General features: G+C 37.5%; 1 protein-coding gene across 3 annotated transcripts in view; it reads left to right on the top strand.

The window, feature by feature from the left end:
- The window catches only part of LOC121385159 (KAT8 regulatory NSL complex subunit 2-like), a 16,802-nt gene extending 2,585 nt beyond the window's left edge, over positions 1–14,217 (top strand). For all 3 annotated transcript variants that reach the window (XM_041515700.1, XM_041515699.1, XM_041515698.1), the window contains exons 3-9: positions 1,170–1,363; positions 2,704–2,818; positions 4,109–4,272; positions 5,576–5,667; positions 6,107–6,263; positions 9,208–9,362; positions 12,168–14,217. In XM_041515700.1, coding sequence (XP_041371634.1) covers positions 1,170–1,363; positions 2,704–2,818; positions 4,109–4,272; positions 5,576–5,667; positions 6,107–6,263; positions 9,208–9,362; positions 12,168–13,100 — 1,810 coding nt within the window. In that variant the 3' untranslated portion in view covers positions 13,101–14,217. The remainder of the gene's footprint in view (positions 1–1,169; positions 1,364–2,703; positions 2,819–4,108; positions 4,273–5,575; positions 5,668–6,106; positions 6,264–9,207; positions 9,363–12,167) is intronic.

Genomic DNA, 14,217 nt, shown 5'->3' with positions numbered 1-14,217 from the left:
GACATGAGGACTTCTGAGATGCATTTTAGATCATAATGGAATTAAAATGTAACAGTATCACAAGCTAAATAGCAGGGCCCAGTAACATAAAGCACTCGTAACACTTACGTCAGATGTACACCATACGAGAACAGGGTCCGGTAACACATAATGTGTGGTGTATGTCTGACGTAAGTGTTACAAGTGCTTTGTGCTACCGGGTCCACATGAGTTAATTGTACATGTTGTATCAGGCATCAAAATAAGTCGAGAATGGTTGTTCAGGTTATTGGGAAGTTACCATATGTAAGAAAAGTCGAGAACGGTGTTTCGTTGTCGACAAAAATTTCAACATAACGGTGGTTTAGTTTCCAAACGTAAATTGGCAATGCATTCCAGACTTCCACGTTTCATTTTCTCCTAAGGAATTGCATCGATGTTCGTGCACACTTGAGAAATTGCAAGCAATTATAGTCATTCTGCATTTAAGCAGCGTCCAGTAGATGAATTTACTTCCGCGCTTCATTTTCTTGTATGAAATTGCACCGATGTTCATGCGGACTTGTGCAATTGCAAGCAATTTCGGCAATCCGCGTTTAAGCAGCGCCCACTAGATAAATTTACTTCCAGATTTCGTTTCTTGTACCGATGTTCACACGCACCGATACAATTTCAGAACGTCTGCGTTAAAAGTAGTAGTAACAGAATTTCAGTTCTAACTTTCATATAGTTGTGGTAACCTATAGGTTACCAGGCTATATTTTGTGGTAACCTATAGGTTACCAGGCTATATTTTGTGGTAACCTGTAAATGGGTTACCAGACAATACTAATTTCAATGCCTGTTGTATCCAATGTTAACTTTATTTAACTATAAAGTTACATGATAAGTAAAAATCTGTAAGCCCCCTGGCAACGATACAAAGATGGTGGGTCTCACCGGTGCACAGCTATTTGTATCTACCAGTGCAAAGTTATTAATGTGCTATGATAAATAGTAATATATAATTTTACGTCACATGTATACATAGATCTGTCTCTTAAAAAATGACCTGCAGGTTTTTTTTGTAGTTTTAGTAGGTGAATTTCTAATTCACCTGCTAGGTAAAAAAAAAAAATGGAGCACTTTTCACAGGCCATTATTTTGAGTCCTGGGCTGCTGTTACTCAAACATTCTTTTCTTTTCCACAGCTATTGCCAGGAACATGCGAAAAAAGCTTCCATTTTGCGCGTCAAGTCTGGTATGAAGAAACGTCCGAAGGAGACATCGGAAAGTTTGCTGGATGAACTGGCATCGTGTAACAACCCATCAGCGTCGGTGGATGTTGGTCCACCAGCCAAACGATCCAGACTGCCATCCGATAGCATTATCAGCAAAGTGTTGGGTACATTGGGTGTTTTTTTTAACTCGGTAAAACATATAATTTTATACATGAACCAAGGCATAATATTTCATGAGGACTGTTGTTCTATTCGCGTGTCGGTTATGCAACTTTAAAATCACGAGAACCGCCAATCGGTTATGTGGTGACAGTGTTCAAGATTAAAAATTTGGGGTAGTATCCCAGTTGGATACTAACATTTCAAAATCTGGTATCCCACCTGAGAATTTAGTATCCCACTTAAAAATGAAATTCATAAATAATATCGTAACAAACTTGGATGACACTCTTCTCCTTCCCAGTCTATTGCAAAATACGCAATTGTGGAATTCGTGAAAATTGCAATCAAACGGAATCTATTTTTGAATAATACTAACATACGTTAATATTTAGCAGTAATTTATAAGTGATTCTGACATTATCAATGATAAATCTACCTGTATCAATTTTCTGCAGATGTGGAATCAATATCTCAAATAAAATTTGAAGGGAGGAAACATCCAACAAAAGTATATAGTATATAGCATAAAGTATATTTTATTTTTAACAATAAGGAAAAACAAAATCCAATATAGTCCACACAAAAGAAATGCTGCAGAGAACGAAAAACTTCGCAGCAATCTCCACGGCATTGCCGATTGCCGCAGGCAATTGCAGGGGTTGGTGAAATCCCCTCTAAAACAGACACCCACAAGGCCAAGTAATAAGTAGGTTTTTTTAGTCATAGAAGTAACACAATCCTTACTAAATTTGAAACATACTTGCTAATAAAAAAAACCCACAAACAAGTTAATATTTATTTTGAATTCATTTTGGTTCAAGAACTATAACGCTTTATAACCTTGGAACATTTTGTTTCAAAAACTTTCATTAGCGACATTATCTGTTGAAAATCGAGTAGTAACAACATTTATTTAATGTTTTAGAATTGTGTAGTGATATCTGCATAGCCCTGATAACACCAGTATAAAGTGATGTCAGCTTATGTGACATTCCCACCTGACTTCAGATTTACGTTAATTGGAATATCAATAAATTAGCATTACTACAGGTAACCTTTGTACCTAATGTTAAAATAACTATATGACATGACACAAAATAACCTGCTGTTTAAAAATGTGCTGAGGTGCTTTTAACTATTCCTTTCTTTATCTTATACAAATATACTAACCTTGATATTTGTATTGTGTTTTTACATTTCCCCACATCTCCTTACACGTTGGTTTTACATAGTTATATAAATAATATTTTCCTGTGCTTACTTTTTGTGATACCCAATAGCCGATGTGTATGCTTGTGCCTTGGTGTCATTTAAACATTCATTAATTCATTATGTTATGCAGATTATGCGACGTCGAGTGATTCCGAAGTCGAGACACCACAGGTAGACCAGTCGTGGCGAGGTGATGGAGACAGTGACGCAGAGAGTATTGACAGTGAACAGGAGGATGTTCTCAAGTTTGTACTGCTGATTTTATATCATTTTATAAATACTGTGAAACCGCTTAAAACCACACATGGCGGGACATAGTCCAGTGGTGAAGTGCTCATTTGATGTGCATTCAGTCTAGGGGCAGTCCCTGTCCGTGGGCCTATTGGGCTATTGTCATTCCGGCCACTGCACTACGACTGGTATATCAAAGGCCGTGGTATGTGCTGTCCTGTCTATGGGATGGTGCATGTAAAAGATACCTTGCTACTAATGGAGAAAATGTAGCATGTTTCCTGTATAAGACTATATGTAAAAATTACCAAATATGTGACATCCAACAGCCTGTGATAAATTAATCAGTGTGCTCCAGTGGTGGTGTTAAACAAAATAAACTATATCAGTGAAACTGCTTTAAAAGCAGACACCGACAGAACAAAAGAAAAGAATGTTTGTTTTGTTTAACAACACCACTAGAGCACATTGGTTTATTAATCATTGGCTATTGGATGTCAAACATTTGGTAATTCTGACATATAGTTTTAGAGAGGAAACCAGCAATTTTTTTTCCATTAGTAGCAAGGGATCTTTTATATGCACCATCCCACAGACATGATAGCACATACCACGGCCTTTGTTACACCAGTTGTGAAGCACTGGCTGGGATCAGCATTAGGAGAGCACTTTACCACTGGGCTAAGTCGTCTCCAAGACCAATTAAAACATCTGATAATAAGGGGTATCTGGTTTAGAGAAGTTGTAATTGCCAGGAAAGTCGAATGATCGCTCTCCCTCCCCTCTACGGTCAGCTGCAAAGTTTTAGGAGAGCAGCAAATTGATCGCCTTGGATTAACATTTTTAATATATTTTTATTTGAAGCTAGATGTGATTGCTTGCCTAGCACCAATTCAGGATAGAGATCTACAGCGTGCCTTGATTTAGCTCATGGCAAAGACTAGAAAGGTATATGGTTACGGACCACACAGATATTGAGAGAGGAAACCCGCTGTCGCCATTTCATGGGCCACTCTTTTTCAATTAGCAGCAAGGGATCTTTTATATGCACCATCCCATCCCCAAAGAAGTTCATTCATTTCAAATACTTGAGTTCAACACATTTTCGAGAAAGTCATAAGCCCTCACAGAAGCTTTCGGTAGTGCGTTATATATTAAAGTAATACAGTTGATAATTTCCACTAGCCCAGACCAAACATTCACTACCCGAAACCGAGGGTTAGTGGATTTGTCGAACACTGCAGATACACATTCATTCAATAAAATGTTTTTTAAAAATATTAACAGATTATAACTGTTTTTAGACATGCTGGAGTATATACAGCTGAGGAGGTGGCACTGATTCTGCGAGACAAGTTGATCCGACTCCAGTCTCTGTACATCGACCAGTTCAAACGACTTCAGCACGTGATGAAGGAGAAGAGACGGAGATATTTACACACATACAAGCACGATCGCGAAATGTTTGGTACCTAAAATTATTATGTTAATTATAGAATACAGTATTTAACTGGAAATAAGCCATGGGGTGCCGAGACAACTCATTATGAACTTAGCAGATGGTGAATTTATTCTTGGACATGAATAAAGGGCTAATTTCTTAAATGCCATCAAAAAGAAAGGGGGTACTTATTCAAAGACATGGGTTAATTTCCGGTCATATACAGTAATTAAATTGTTTTAAAAACCCCAAATATTCTTTGAGATGCATTTTGCACATTTGTAAGGAATAGGGCTAAAAGCTTTCTGCCAAAAATTAATAATTTGAGGGTACATAATAAAAACAAAACAGATCATGTAATTGCTCCTACTAGGTGGTTATGAGTTTGAGGTGTTTTGAAATTGGATGCTGCATTTTATGTACACATTTTAAATAGCCGTTTTCTTACTATAAACTGTCAAAAATCTAAAACAAAATATATCTACTAATTACCAAGATTTTAGGAAAGTAATTTGATCCTTTGTAACCTCAGGTAGAACTACTGGCAACTTTGGCACACTGCTGTTGCCAGAAAAGTAATGCCTATATCTCATTTTCTTTGTCAAGGGGAGACAACCCCCCGCATATACAGGCCTCGGGGGAATTTAGATTCTATGGATTTAACACTTCGGTTTCTGTGTTATGTATCCATGGAAAACTTGTAATTTCAATTTTCATGGTAATGATGGAATTTTCTTAGTTGAAGTTTGTTTTGATTAACAACACTACTAGAGCACATTGATTTAATGATCATCGGTTATTGGATGTCAAACATTTGGTAATTTTGACATATAGTGTTATAAAGAAAACCTGTTACATTTTTAATTTAATTAGTAGCAAACATCTTTTATATGCACTATCCCACAAACAGGATAGCACATACCACAGCTTTTGATATACCAGTTGTGGTCTACTTGCTGGAACAAGAAATAGTTCAATGAGCCCACAGACGGATCGATCCCAGACCAACTTCATCAAACGAGTGCTTTTCCTCTGGGCTATGTCTTGGGGGCCCCCAACCCCCATTTTGTTACATGAGGAACAGACTTTTGGTTCCACCATTTTCCTGACATGTAATCAGAAACTATAGTTTTTGTGAAATCTGGAGGCCTAGCTCGGAAAACTTACTAGTCTGAACATAACTGTCGTCAAATGGATATAATCACATTTCACATGTTACGGGTATTCATTTGAAGTCGCATAACCTATTTTCTCTTTTCTCCTTCACTCATGCAGTCTAGATGCAGTTTTGTGAGGTCTGATATAAAGAAAACTATAATTTGTTTTTCAGGCAGTATAAAGATTTACAAGAAAGATCCCACACAGAGTCATAAATATGAAAAACTGAAGGCACTGAAAATGTACCACAACAGATATGGCAAGGTTGGTGCTTTTATTAAATTGATTGCTTGCTGTCCATATTATTAATAATTAATTACATTTCCATTGTAATCATTACAATTTAAAACCATCCCATTAGTCCAGCCATAGCAACACATTTTTGTTAATTTGTCAGTGAATGTAAAAATCTTCTTACGGAACATCATATCTGATTAACTTTTTTGTGTTATTGTTAGTAAGTATGTTTTAAATTTATTATAAGGATTGTCTGTTATTTCTTTTACATTCACTGGGGTATGAACAAAGAAAATCATCCGCAAACTTATGTGTTAATGTTTTTTTCCGATTCAGACAGTTTGTGGATTAAGTTGGGTTTTTTTGCAATAAATATTCAGACCAAACAAAAATATAATAATGGTCGACTTTATTCCCTAAATTTGATTATTATTATTCATTGTTGATTTTTTTTTTATTTCCCCAGGAAGCTTTATTGCACCGCCAGTCTAAAGAACGTAGAATTGCTGTTTCTGAGGGCCCGAATTACAAACCACCTTCATATCCCAAGTGCTCTTACATCGGCGACGATTCTAACAAGTGCTGCGAGAGAACCATCCCGCTATCAAAGTTCTGTGCCAAGCGTATCCTTTACCTGCATTTGTAGGGCTTTAACGTAATGACAGCATCGACAGCAATTGTCGTACCATAGCTGTGATACGAATTTCTGTAATCAGGGACTTTACTCGGGATTTATCCCGGCATTCTGTGGGTCCAAAGATAGGCCCCTTACAAAAGAAAGTGGCACTGAACATTCCCAATTTGTATGCTAAAAATTATATATATATATATATTTAACCTTCTGACTACTGCAGGCGAGATATCTCGCCCGACATCACGTCAATCGATATACTGTACACTGTATACAGTGCATTCCCCAATTCATATTTCCCGCCGTTTTGCACACGACACTCACCGGAAATGGAAATATAATTAAAGAAAAAAGATTTTTTTCAAAATGGTGGCTTTTGTTTAGATTTTTTCAATTGAAAATACCTTGAAATTTTGAGTTCAAAAAGTGGTTTTCGGCAAGTATTTTCGCTTGACAACAATGGCGGCACGTCGCGGTAATTTTCAGGGATCGATAGCTGATTGTAACAGCTAATTTGATAATAAATTTGATCGTTTTACCAACAATGAAAATTACCAAATATTGCAATATGAATAGTAGTTCGGGTTTTAAAAAAAATTCTGGTCAGAAAACCACTGTTATCGGGAATAATGGACATAAATACTGGACAGCTGGCCACAAATGCCCGTAAGTAAACGCAACTTTTTCGATTTTTTGCCTAATTTTAATCGCCATTAGCCGATCTAAAATAATAAAAATTACAAAAAAAGACACGAAAATAATACTTACCGATTCATATATGAACTTTATTTCATGTATTTATGAAACATTTAAGTGAATATATGTGAGTAAAAATTATAAACTTGTGCCCACTCAACGTGGTTTTTGTTCAAAATTAATCCAGTAGTCTAAAGGTTAATATATGTCTGTTGTAATAAATTAATTTAAGTAGTGTACTGCATCATTTGGCTTAAAAAAATATCCTAAGTGTGATTTACGCGCGCTAAATTTTCCAATCTCATAAGATGGGACCCTGGCAAAAAATCCTGGATAAATCTGTTTACGGATGTCAGTTTTTTGCCATTTGATAAAAAATTATTGTCTGTCTAAAGGATATTTTTGGTTTTTAACTTTATATTTATTTCTTGCCAAAATGACTGGTTTACAATTGTGTAGGCAAGCTCAAAGTTTTCATAGCTGAGCATTTTGCCTACAGAAAAAACCTTTAAAATGTACCATAGGTAGCAATTTCATTAGTTTAGTTTAAACTTTTACACATACAATTAACCTCAGTGTGAGGAAGCCAACAGATTGGTGTTTTACAAAAAGTATCTTAGTGTGTTGGTACAGGCAGTACAGATTTATTTTTGAAACCTAATATATCCAGAGTTCTGCCAATGGTGATCCATGATAAAATCACAAATTTCACACCTGACATGTTATTTCCACCACTCTTAGGCAGAAGCCTTAACATCAGTATACTGGTTATACCCGCCACTCCTAGGCTGAAGCCTTAACATCAGTATACTGGTTATTTCCGCCACTCCTAGGCAGAAGCCTTAACATCAGTATACTGGTTATATCCGCCACTCCTAGGCTGAAGCCTTAACATCAGTATACTGGTTATTTCCGCCACTCCTAGGCAGAAGCCTTAACATCAGTATACTGGTTATTTCCACCACTCCTAGGCTGAAACCTTAACAACAGTATACTGGTTATATCCGCCACTCTTAGGCTGAAGCCTTAACATCAGTATACTGGTTATTTCCGCCACTCGTAGGCTGAAGCCTTAACATCAGTATACTGGTTATTTCCGCCACTCGTAGGCTGAAGCCTCAACATCAGTATACTGGTTATATCCACCACTCGTAGGCAGAAGCCTCAACATCAGTATACTGGTTATATCCACCACTCTTAGGCAGAAGCCTCAACATCAGTATACTGGTTATATCCGCCACTCTTAGGCAGAAGCGTCAACATCAGTATACTGGTTATTTCCGCCACTCTTAGGCAGAAGCCTCAACATCAGTATACTGGTTATTTCCGCCACTCCTAGGCTGAAGCCTCAACATCAGTATACTGGTTATTTCCGCCACTCCTAGGCAGAAGCCTCAACATCAGTATACTGGTTATTTCCGCCACTCCTAGGCAGAAGCCTCAACATCAGTATACTGGTTATTTCCGCCACTCGTAGGCTGAAGCCTTAACATCAGTATACTGGTTATTTCCGCCACTCCTAGGCTGAAGCCTTAACATCAGTATACTGGTTATATCGTACATTACTCGTTCCAGCCAGTTCCAGCCAGTTCTTCACAAAGGCTGTTGTATGTACTATACTGTCTGTGGCATGCTGTATATAAAAGATCCCTTGTTGCGAATTGGAAAGAGTAACCCATTACATGGCGGCAGCAGGTTTCCTCTCTATAAAATATATGTGTGGTCCTTAACCATATGTTTGACGTCATAAACCATAAATAAAGATGTATTGACTGCGTCATTAAACAAAATATTTCTTTAATCGCACATTATTATTATTTGCGATAATAATAACAGGCTTCGGTGGTGTCGTGGTTAAGCCATCGGACATAAGGCTGGTAAGTACTGGGTTTGCATCCCGGTACCGGCTCCCATGCAGAGAGAGTCTTAATAACTTAATTGGTAAGACCACTACACCCTCTTTTTCTCTCACTAACAACTAACAACTAACCCTCTGTCCTGGATAGCCCAATAGCCGATGTATTTTTCATGCTGGGGTGTCGTTAAACATTCTTTCATTCTGTCCTGGACAGACAACCCAGATAGATGAGGTGTGTGTGCAGGATAGCATGCTTGAACTATAATTGGATATAAGCACGAAAATAAGTTTTTTGTTGTTGGACTATCAAGTAGTGGCTCACATTTATGTTCATGCTTGGGCATCGATTCATTAATAGTTTTGAAGCCTTAATTCTTGACAGATATTCTTCATGATCCACGACAGGTGTTTTTCCACCCATGCAGCTTTGCTGACGGAAGGTGTGGGCGACCCGTTCCTGGATATACCGACCCGCCATTTTGCTCACTACATGTTCCTCTGTACGATCCTGAGCTGAGAATTCATAATCTGGGAAACGTAAGTAGAGACATCTGTAAACAAATCCCTTTATTGTTTACTTAGTTTTAGCAGACTGCTAGGTATTTGTCAGAAAGCATTTCATTTTTATGTTTTTAATCATAATGATTGGTTCTATTGAAAAAAAAAAAGATAAAGTAGAACTATTTCAAACAGTGTTTTGGGGATCAAGCATTAAAAAAAACCCACCATTATTATTTTGTGCAGTTAAAAAAGTGATCAGGTCAGATTGTAATGCATACCATACTAAAAAAAAAGATGTTAATTTTTGGGAAGGACTATAGTAGGGCCACTTAAAGGAAACATGACACGAGACCATATTATAGCTCATTTTAAAAGAAAAATTATATAAAAATAATATACAAATAACTTTATAACAATAAAATACGTGTAGTTAACTTAAAATGAAGAAATTACGCTAATCAGTATCAAAGTACGATTTATGCATATTTCTTCGTGAGCGTTCGGAAAAAAAGGGAAGTGACGTCAGAGCCGCTGTACTCTTCCATTGTTGTTAACTGTTTATATATGGAGTAAGGGGCTTACGATCTTTTCAGTCCAACAGTGCCGTACTGCGCGGCCTTTGGGTGTAAAAATAAACAGTTTAAACGATCGGGATTGTCTTTTTATGGTTTTCCAAAGGATTGTATCCGAAGAAAGACGCGTGTATTTTATCGCAAAAGAAAAGATTGGACACCAACACCGCATAGTACTTTGGTGTCAGCCTATTTACAGCCCGGAGTCCAAACGTTACCCGGAGACAAAAACAGTACTCTTTTGCGAATGCCGAGGTGTACATTGTACATATTTGGCACAAAGATACACCTCAGCATGATGTATTTATATATGTTAAAACAAAAATGTAGAATTTTTTATTTATTTATTTTTTTGAAAAAAAATGATTTTTCATGTTAGGGCTGTAGGCCTACATAACAAAATCTGTATTCACCGTCCGAAGAAGGAAACGTCAATAAGTAATTAAATATGGCATATACAAACATGGGATTTGGCATGAGGATACATCTCAGTACGATGTATTTAAATATGTTTTAAAAAAACGTGTAGAAAACAATAATAATTTTAAATAATGTTTTTAATCTTCGAGCGGAATACGTCACAAAAACGTTCCTCATCGCCCGAAGCCCCAAAGCAACACGAAGTTCAATACAAAATAAACCACTACTGTCGGTGTCGAAATAACTATTATGTTTCATCCACGGGCTGACTTGAGAATCGGAGTGTTGTTTTAGTTAATTGGTCCTTGGTCCTTCTTTCCGTGGCCTGCACATGTGATTCCTGATTGGCAGGTGTATATTGCAGGGTATCGACCAGGTAAGTGATTACCACGGTCTAGACATACGTACAAAATAATTGCCAGTTTTTTTAAGATCACAGGGTATTGTGGCGTAACCTGTCGCGACTATAGTACAATGTTAATGGACATTATCAGCCGCCCTGCTTCATTATTGTAAATAATGCTGTAAAATCCTTGATTAAGTAGACTTTCCCATCTAAAATTACAAAACTGACCAATTACGTAGTACCAAAGAAAAGAAAATTATCACTTGGTTATCGTGAGTGGTCGTTTTTACTCTAACACACCCTACCAATAGGCCTAATAATATGCTACTTTTTTTATGAGAGAAAAATACTATAACCCCATTTCGTTCTATTGATGCAAATAGAAATATATTTAGTTTAAAAGTTGATTATACTCTCAAGTCATTTATGTTGTTTTACAAGTCAGGTTAATGAAAGTGAAGCGCCTTGTCGTAAATTAGAGCGTTTGTTTACACTGTGCATACAGATTTCATTATGTACAGCCGAACATAAAAAATGCGATATTTTCTTTTAAAAAACCCACCCAAAAAATGTTTGTCCTACATTTATATTTTTTACATATTTAAATACATCATATCGAGGTGTATCTTTATGCTAAATATGAACAGTATACACCTCGGCATTAGCATCCGAGTTTTGGTTTTGTCTCCGGGTTACTTTCGGGCTCCGGGCTGTAAATTGGTCGACCGGTCTGGCACCATCAGTTTCTCCACCCTCCGACTCGCTATCCGTTTTTTCTTCAGTATCACTGTTGTAAGTAAATGTGTGTCTTTCTTCATTTACTAACAGCTCATATTGATACGGCAAAACGTTTTGCGAACGAACACTCATTGTTTTGGTAAGCTGTGTAAGACTTAGATTCTTTATGAGTGGTACAGACTAATGCTTTTAAGTGTAAGGCTTCAGATCAAGGGACGCGTCTCTGACGTCACGGACCTCGTGATTGCCCTGCTCATTAAAGATCGGCAATTTCCACTAAGAGCTCGTATCTGGGGTTCTTTTATGGAGATATTTTAAGTAATTAATTTTTTATAAAAAAAAATTTTTTAGGTGATTCAATTTATAATTAATTGTACATGGTTGGTGCCAAATATGGTTTACGTGACATGTTTCCTTTAAGATCTGTTTTGTTTTTATGATTTTACGCTCAAATTATTTTCTGGCAGAAAGCCTGCCCTGCTTTAGTTTGTATACTCAACACAGGGATGTGATTTTTCAGCTTTTTATCTGATTTCAGCTTTTTATCTGATTTCAGCTTTTTTTGCATGCAATAATTTTCATAAAATAGACTGGATTTGATCGGAAATGCTAAAAAATTACCTTTATTTAGATATTATATAGATATTTCAGCTTTTATTTTTAAATAGGTATCACATCACTGTCATCAAAAGGTTGATAATGGTGTACAGCCCCTCAACATATGCTGTAAACATTTAAAGGTGTGTGCAATTATTTATATTGTAGGTTTGCACAGACGACATTAAGCAAGAACCCGACCTGTTGAGACAGGATACTGAAGTGAAGGAAGAGAACGAGAGTGCTGACGTGGATGTGGAATCGCCCCCAGCCCCTAATGACATGTCCGTTGGTGAGAACACTGCTGCAGGATTACTGGCATCCGCTTCTGGAATATCTCTAACAACTGGGGCAACAACAGCAGCGTCAACTTCAGGAACGTCTGTGGCACGGTCATCATCTTCCTTGGAGCTAGTATCAGCCTCAGACAAATATTCGACTCCTGCGATGTCATCTTCTGGAGTGCTACAGTCTGCTTCTGAAGCATCTTCAACACTTGGAGGCGTAGCAGCATCAAACAGTGTGTTAGCACCATCCTCTGAATTGTCATCAACAGCCAAAACATCAACATCATCATCATTGTCTGGAGTGTCAGCAGTAGTTTCTGAAGCATCCTCAGACACAAAAGAAAGAGTCTCAGGACCCCTGCTTTCTTCTGGGATAACAGTTGCCAGTTCTGAAAAAGCTGTAGCTTCTGCAATACAGGTTTCTAGTACTAAAGAATCTGTAACATCTGGAACACCTGTAATTGCTGGCGTACCTGTCTCCAGTTCTGGAGGACTTGCGACATCTGGAACACCAGTTTCCAGTTCTAAAGGACCTGTCTCCAGTTCTGGAGAACCTGTAACTTCCAGAATACCCGTTTCCATTTCTGAGGGATCTGTAATTTCTAGTTCTGAAGTACCTGTAACTTCAGGAATACCTGTATCTAGTTCAGAACAACCCGTGGCTTCTGGTGCGCCTGTTTCCAGGTCTCCTGATGGTCCTGATCCATCTACAGAAGCATCTATGCCCAATGGTGATCCCCCAAAACAGTTTGAGAAATCTTCAGAAGAGGCTGTTCCTAATGGAAACGAAGAAGCAATGGACACTGGTACGTGAAACGTTTTCACGGTGGTGAAAAAGGGAAACACATTGATTAACATTCATCAGCCTCTGCTGAAGTCATTCAGACCAGACTGAACAAATCCAGGACTATCAGTTGAGACAGTATGGCAAGACCCACTAACTATGCTGGTAGTTGGGGCATTTTGTACAGAGACATGACATTGCAGCAAGATCCATACTGAATTGAAATGGGAACTGTTGTTGGCTTAGTAGCTCGAGTCACCTCCAGCCCTCCCTTCATTGATATTAATATGTAGGGGAAAGCTAGAGGAAACTATATTTAATCAGTGTTCAAGATTAAAATCTTTGAGCAGTATCCCAGTTGGATACTAACATTTCAAAATCTGGTATCCCACCTGAGAATTTAGTATCCCACTTAAATGAAATTCATAAATAACATCGTAACAAACTTGGATGATACTGTTACTCAACTTCACCAGTAAATTACTATTTTCATTGTTTCAGCGAAAAATAAAAACACATATCATGACTCTGGGCTAGCTCTGGCTAGGCAGAAAATTTTGCCAAATGATCTAAATTGAAGTTAAAAAATTGCAGAAACTGTTATTTTTTAACAAAATAACAATTATTACATAAATAGTGTTCGCCAAATTAAAATCAAATTTGACAATTGTTTTAGAAATTTGCGAGTGCCAGAACTAGCCATTGACTGGACACGAAAATAATCAAACTAAAGCTCTGTGGCATCAGATTTAGGAAACATTTTGTATTTTAGACAGTAACTTGCAACCATTTGGTTGTTGATGATTGCCAAAGCATTACATAGAGTTTCCTCTAGCCTCCCCCCCCCCCCCCCCCCCCCCATCCCATCCCATCAATATCAATAAGGGAAGGGCTGGAAGTGGCTCAAGCTAGTTGCAATAGTTTAATGGATGGGTTGTGCTGTACATTATGGTAGAGTTGATAAATGGTTCCAACAGCTGGTCTCCTTAAAACTGAAGGTTTCGACTTGTTGCTGAAATACTGCACCATGTATCGGTGTGAAAACAGAACACTATGGGATGAGATGTATATAGCTCAGCTTTTCATTATCCTGTGTCTCATTATAAGATGTTGAATGTCATTAAAGCTTGGTTTTCATATAAAGAGA

The sequence above is a fragment of the Gigantopelta aegis genome, chromosome 11 (genome assembly GCF_016097555.1).
Source record: "Gigantopelta aegis isolate Gae_Host chromosome 11, Gae_host_genome, whole genome shotgun sequence".
NCBI lineage: Eukaryota > Metazoa > Mollusca > Gastropoda > Neomphalida > Peltospiridae > Gigantopelta > Gigantopelta aegis.
This window is presented reverse-complemented; position numbering and strand designations above follow the sequence as displayed.